Consider the following 7,343-nt stretch of genomic DNA (forward strand, 5'->3'; position numbering starts at 1 on the left):
TTAGTCCCATTTGTCTAGTGGTGGAACCGGTCCAATTTCGAACAAATCCTGTAAACCGGTTTCTTCAACCTTCCTGCCATATACACTGGTTCTATATAACAGATGTTCTATTATCAACATCATATCCGGTTTTACATAATGGAATGATATCAATAACTGACTACAACAATTCCTTCCCTGAAATTAACAAAGAATACGGTGAAGACCACATTCTCAAACTTGGACAAATTATTGATCATTGCAAGGGGGTCAACAAAATTGATAATTCGGATCTAGAAGTGTTACGCTAGAATGTTTTTACCGTACTATTTCAGTGTTGTAGATGTTGGTGTAGCATAAGGAGATGTTTGCTTATTCCAGACAGAGGAATATATAAAATGTGTGCTCTGGAACGTTGTGGGTAGTTATTCCGCCTCACTGAACAATCCTTTGGATTCATATGGCCGCGTATTCTCGAAACGAACTAAGCGCTAGGATGTCCTATAGTCTTATACGGACCGATAGACATTTTTTTTTATCAATCCAGTCTCAGAAACTGGAATTTTTTTAGCTAAGCTAATCAGTTATAGTGTTCGCATCTCACCGTCGAAATTTGAGCCTTCAAATGTGTATGTCCAGAATTATCTGTTTTTGAATGTTAATATGACGACTCATCACTTTAAGATACTCTATGATATATAGAAAAGACATATAGAAATAGTAAAAAAAAAATCCTAGTTTGAAGAATTTTAAAAGAATATTCGTACATTTCTAGTACTTCTAAAGACTATTTAAATAATAATATTCAAGACTAAAATCAACCCCCCAAAATTAGCCGCTGTCCCTTGAACTTCTAACACTGTTTTTAGGACACCCTAAGGCTTTGACATCTTGGTACAGCTTCTCGGTTTTCCTGTCGCTAAATTCGATTGACCGGGACTATATTTCTTACTATTTGTGGTTTGTTTCTGTCCCATTCTGTAAGGCCTGCTGGTTCAGGACCAACAATATGCGTAGAGATACCAAACGGATGGAACGATTCTCGTCCAAAACTATCCAAAGTATTATAGACCACTATATTTAAATACTGCAGACACTGAGCTATTTCTACATCTTCATCACCACCATCCTCCTTGCATTTATTCTAGAAAAAATATGTATATAACACGTCCGAATTCTTAAATTATGCGAAATTATGACAGGGAAATCTTTTGCATGACCTTATTTCCTCGGTCAATATTTAGGTAGAAAGATGTATTTCTATATTTTTTTAATGTCGAATTATTGATTAATTGGTGTTTCTAATGAATTATCATGTATCATATCATTATGTTCTTCTTGCATATAATTAAGAGTTTTAACCAATCATAAATGCCCATGTATGTGCAGTCTGGATAAACAAAAAAGAGTTTCTAGATCGGTCACTCATTGGAATTCTGCTGGTAAGTCTATACTAATTTAGCTAATCGTGAATTGATTATGGACATGGAAAAACTTGTATTTTTCCAAGTCATTAGAACACCTCTATTTTCTATTCATATAAGTATTTGAAAATAAGGAAACCCATCGCAAAAAGTATGGTGCTGCCAATCACCACACCATATCTGGTCGAATCATTCCGACGTCTGTTTGTCTTGAATTTCTATTAGCAAAAAGGCGTTTTATGACGTCACTAAAGGAGATCTGCATTATATATCAATAGTAGCTTCCGGTAGCTCTCCTCTAGTGGCGTCATAAAACACGTTAGTTTTAGTGGAATTGTAAGAACAACAGACGTCTGATTGAAAATTGGAATGGTGCAAATTGAAGCTATCAGTGTCCTGATACACATACATTTTTAAAAAACCTCTTTACAATCCCTTTAAGCGCGATGACCTGCAAGTTTTCTTTCGCCTACACCGCTGTGTGTCCTTTGGGGTTAGAACTGTACATGAGAACATCATCACGATAAACCTAGGAAATATGGTTTTAGGCCTACTAGTTTTATCAATACCGTTAGTACTAAGTACTGTGAGCTCGGGAAGATATTTTGACATCTCAAGCCCAGAAAGCTCGGAAAGCTCAGAAACTCACGAGTCAAATCAACTCATACAGTGGTAGCGCCAGCGGAATATAAGGGGGACATTTTGTCCAAAGAAAAACGGGTTGGACTCCAAATTGTACTCCAATTTCCCTTCTTAAAATATTGAAATATATTATTTTTATACGTTTTGGTCTCTAAATGTGTCAGAATACATCAATTATATCTACAAAAAATTTTCTCCAGCGACAACCCTCTGGGACCCTTCATGCGACTAAGCAGAAGAATTATTGTTAGCTTACCTTTTTCTTGTATCCTTTCTTGACCAAAATACCTAACGCATTTCTACTTAACACATAGCCAGCCCCACCGCTCATATATCCATACTTACTATACTTCTTAAATAAATGTCCGAGATATATTGGTTTCTTAGGGTTATACTTGGATAAAAGGAATTTTAAATTCTCCACCACAATAAAAGTGTCGTCATCAGCTTTTAAAAACCAATCAAATCTATTCAAATAATGATTATGAACGTACTTAAGCACCTGAACAGTTTTGGCGGTTAAATGATTGCGTCCGTCTGGTACATTTATTTTTAGGACGCCGTCTTTAGTTTCTTTTGTAGTATCACCAGTGACAACGTAAAGCATTTTATCGCAGCGTTTCGCCCAAGTGGAATTGACAGTTTTGACTTTTGTCTTCATGGCCGATTCCTGGGTGGTGATCCAACACAATATTTTGACCTTTTTGGAAATCTTGACAGCTAATTTGTCATCAATGAAAACTAGAAAATAAAGAAAGATATATCTCTACTTCTACATTCGTCTCTTCAATACTTCAATATTTGTCGGCTTGTACCCAGATTCGAACTTATCCCAAATATTCTATTATATAACCCTACCCACAAACTTTTATTAAATTCTGACAAAACCTGTGTCCTCATTCAGGTTCTTACTTTAGACTTTACAAGACAATACCTCGTTGCATAAAGAAAAAGTTATTGTTATAATATATTAAAAAATATTTAAAAAAATTCACGGATTATAACTTTCTTACGTGATTGGTCATCTGAAGCGTAACGATAGTTCAAATTTTCTTTGGTTAGACTTGCTAATGCTTTCCTACCTAAAATGATAAAATAATTATTATAACAAATATTCACTGTCTATAGCAGTGGCACCGCCAGCCTTCCTAGGCCGCGTACACGTACAGGGGACAGACTGACACAATAGGGGGTGGTCTGTATTAGGGTGGGCGAGGGGCGGGTCTCTGTATATAAATGGAATTGGTTTGGTGCCTCCTCGCATATTTTTGGGGGGCAAAAACGTACAGAATTCATATTCAGAAATTGGTTAGTAATTAAATTGTCACTCCTAATAATTCTACGTATTTTAGAGAGAAATCACCGAGTAGCCTAAATACAAATCCTTCAATTTTGTATTACTTGATTTAGACCTTTGAAAACAGTCAATTTTGTAAAGTATTTGATAAATATGGAATAAGATGTACCTTACAACAACTTAACATTATGTACTTGTGTACAAATTAGAATCAGGCGGGTATTTTTTACTCACACTATGTCGCCATCTTTATAAAATTTGTTGAGCTTAAGACGTCATTGGTTGAGCCAATGAAATTCGTGTCTTTTGATTGGCTGGAACTTTCAATGACAATAAGTCTTATATAAGATGGCGACAACCTTCTAAATAGCTGTTAAATATTTTATCTAAGATTAGAGACAACAATTAGTGGTTTATTCTGTCGCAAAAAAGGATGATGTGGAGCGGAACTCAAAACATATAATTATGACCCTTTGGCTCTCCATTAAATTTTGTAGTCTCTGGCGCCCAAACTATTCCTGTCTATGACAAGATAGCCTGGGACTTATCATTGAATTTTCGCCTTCAAATTTCATCAAGGGAGATAACTACATTTATGCATATATGATCAAGGCCAACAAGTCTTTAACGACTTGGTTACAACCGTAACAAAATGGCAACCCCCACACGTTTTGTCAGTTTACATTATATATTGTTATCGAATTTTTGGGCAAAGAATTTAATTCGAAGACATTGTCATAATCACTGAATTATTTACAACCAATCAGATTCGCTACCCACTGTAGTCTCGGTCCATATGGATGATAGCTTACCATGTCGATTACTACTATATTTCCAGATAGTTAACCAGAGGATGGTAAGCATGGATAATAATGTTCCTAATCGAGACAACGGCATCATATTAATCAACATGTGAATCGACTTCATATTGATTATCTGTTGTACACCATCTGTTGTACACCATCTGTTCTTAAAAATGATAATCATAATCAATTTCAGAAAAAAATAAATAAATTGATTGAGGCGTCAAAGTAGCCAGTGCTGATAGTGATAGAGCTCATTGATTGATTGATTCAAATCAGCTTTGTACAAATACCCAAAGTTATTCCAAATTTGGCTCTACAAAGAAAAATCCTCAAAAACTAGCCATTCAAAAATGGATCGGAGTAACTTTAAGCTACATTTTATTGTGCCGATATTCCTTCCGTATATCACGTCAAAGAAACGGGTAAGACCAGATCTGTGGGACTAGTACCTTACCAAAAGATGTACAGAATATCACAGTTAAAAACATAAATGTTATACAATATTTTGATGTATAAATTGTTAAAATCACATACATTTATATCTAACATCGTTTCAATTATCCATATATCTTCTGTTTAGTATAGACTATTTAAAAACTTACTTACCGACTGCTAAACAAAAAGAAATCTATCATTTCAGTTCAATGTGATGAGCAAATCCTCATTGAAAACCGAAAGTAGTTTGTTTACATTAATGTTAACCCGAGTAACATACATTCAATGGAAGTCGAACTAGGTGTGCATTCGTTTTAGTATCATTTACATCTTTCATTGACACAAATAGTATGGAAGCCTACTTAGGTCATATTAACCTTGATCACAGAAAAAGGCAAGGAGGCGAGATAGAAAGAAAGGAAGGAAAGGAAAAGGGTGAGTAAGAGAGGAAAAAGGCGTGAATTTTCTTAGCTTTTTCGCCTTTTTCTCACACTTTGTTCCTCGCTTTCACGATTTATCGCCTTTTCACTCTTGCTTTCTCGTCTTTTTACTCGCTTTCTCATGGGCGAGCAGTCGAGAGTAGATCTGGCCACAGCCGGCTTCCATAGAATACGCTGTTTCTGTTTATATCTGATAATGTTCGTGGCTGTGCATAAATATCATTGTAACACTTTACTCTGCTGTTGTGTGCCTCAACCTAGTTCTTTACAACTCGATATATTCAAGTAGGATCGTAGTTTCGAACTCAACCTTTTGCATGGAATGCAGTACCGGAACATGAAAACAAAATGGCGATTTTATTGAGTACAATTTGTTATGTTTAGGTTTTAGTGGATGTGGATGTGGCTAATCTTTAAAAATATTTGACAAAAAGCATGCTTGAGAGTTGTTTTATTTCTGAAGGTTCGTCTGTCTTTTAAAATATATGTAATTTCTACTGAATTATTTTCATCAGTTATAACTTGATTCAAAGGGTTAAAATAAACAAGGTACGGTGTCCGGTGTGGTGTACGATGCAGAATAATCGATACAAACGAAAATAGAAGAAGCGAACCCATGAGGTATTGGGGTGCAGATACGATTCGTTTCTTCTATTTTCTACTGTATCGATAATACCACACAGTACACAGCACCGAACACCGTACATCGTCTATTCCCACCTTTACAGTTGGTTAACTTACTGGGGTTTTGTGATGATTTCTATCCCAAAAGGAATCAGCGGAAGCGGCGGTTCAAGGGTCTAGCTGTTAACACTATTACTGCTTAACTTAATAAAATTTAAAATTCTCGTTTCTCAGACGAAGATCAAACGGATTGTCAACCATTCCCTGTCATTTATTATTGAATACATGTACATTCACCAGGATTTCTTTTTGATTGAAAAACTGTCCAAAAATTCAATGTAACACATTAACAAACAAAAATATCAAAACAAATTCATTTCATAAAACAGTGTTATTTTTGGCTTTCCAAACAGTTGCATTTTTATAATCATCCATAGTTTCGAAAAAATATGGTATGAACCGCTTGGTTGGTGGTCGAACAGTTTTCACTTCGAATAGATCCTGTAGACGACCATAATCAAGCTGTCGACCGTAAACACTCGTTCGATATAACAAAAAGTCTAATATGGCCATTAACCTAGGCCCGGTATAGTGGAATGTTATAGTTAACTGACTACAGCAATCTTTACCCTAGAATATAAGAAAAATATTCATTTAAAGGTCTTGGTTGCACAAGGGAAGTAACTCGTATTTTTTTAAAAGTTAATACGGAATGCAAACAAACAAAACAAAATTAATTTTACTCCATTCACAGAGAACCTATAATTCTATGCGAATAGTGACTGCATATTAATATTATATTTGTTATTAATTCACAGTTTGCAAATAGGCCAAATTCGCCAGTACAATACGCCAAAAAACAACCTAAAAACATAGAAAGAAATATACCGGTAAAATTCGTGGGAAAATTTCGGGAAAACAAGTATGACGAAATCAGGCCTTCGGTCCGTACGCCTATGGCGATAGGTCATACCTAATTATATAGAGAATTATAACGAGGTGAATTTATATTTTAAAAAAGAAATATTACCCTTACCTCTTTAGCTTCATTACGACTGTATCCAGTGATCCATCGAGGTATAGGTCCTATTATATAACCATAAGCATTCATAGGATGGAATGTTTCTCTGTTATATTTATCTGTACTATTGTATACTAATGCTCCTGCCTTCGTTAAGCATCGACCAGTTTCAATGTCTTCTGCTCCGCCATGTTGACGACATCGTCCGGGTACGTTATAGCCATTTTCTATCAGTAGACGTAATGCTTCTCGACTTAAGACATAAGCACCACCACCGCTCATGTATCCATTAAAGGAATAATGTCTAAAATGATGTCCAAGATAGATTGGTTTCGATGCATTGTAGTGAGATAGAAGATACTTTAAATTCTCAACCACTACGTACGTATCGTCATCCGCTTTCATAAACCAATCAAAATCGTTTAAATGGTTGTCATAGAGATACCGAAATGCGTAGACTGTCTTTTCAGTCAAATGTTGTCTGTCGTTAGAGATATTAACTGGCATTATATTAGGGAATGTAAAATTGGATGTTTTGTTCACTGTAACCATGTAGAATATCTTATCAATACGTTTTGACCATGTATTGTTAACTGCTGCAAGCTTAGACTGGATCATTGGAATCTGTGTGGTGATGAAACAGGCTACTTTCACTTTTTTCAAAATGGATTTGGC

The 7,343-nt window shown here is 35.4% G+C and overlaps 2 protein-coding genes across 2 annotated transcripts; both read right to left on the minus strand.

The window, feature by feature from the left end:
* LOTGIDRAFT_170451 (hypothetical protein) lies at nucleotides 1–4,783 on the minus strand (the record flags this gene model as incomplete). Its single annotated transcript, XM_009069103.1, has 6 exons — nucleotides 1–177; nucleotides 932–1,123; nucleotides 2,302–2,786; nucleotides 3,059–3,127; nucleotides 4,155–4,306; nucleotides 4,755–4,783. 6 exons carry the CDS (start codon nucleotides 4,781–4,783, stop codon nucleotides 1–3), a joined length of 1,104 nt encoding a protein of 367 aa, XP_009067351.1.
* Nucleotides 4,784–5,460: 677 nt separating this feature from the next.
* Nucleotides 5,461–7,343, minus strand: LOTGIDRAFT_198406 (hypothetical protein). Its single transcript, XM_009069104.1, has 2 exons — nucleotides 6,684–7,343; nucleotides 5,461–6,277 (listed from the first exon to the last, which is right to left on the minus strand). The coding sequence occupies exons 1-2, from the start codon at nucleotides 7,284–7,286 to the stop codon at nucleotides 6,026–6,028; spliced, it is 855 nt and encodes a 284-aa protein (XP_009067352.1). The 5' UTR covers nucleotides 7,287–7,343; the 3' UTR covers nucleotides 5,461–6,025.

Source organism: Lottia gigantea (genome assembly GCF_000327385.1).
Source record: "Lottia gigantea unplaced genomic scaffold LOTGIsca_99, whole genome shotgun sequence".
NCBI lineage: Eukaryota > Metazoa > Mollusca > Gastropoda > Lottiidae > Lottia > Lottia gigantea.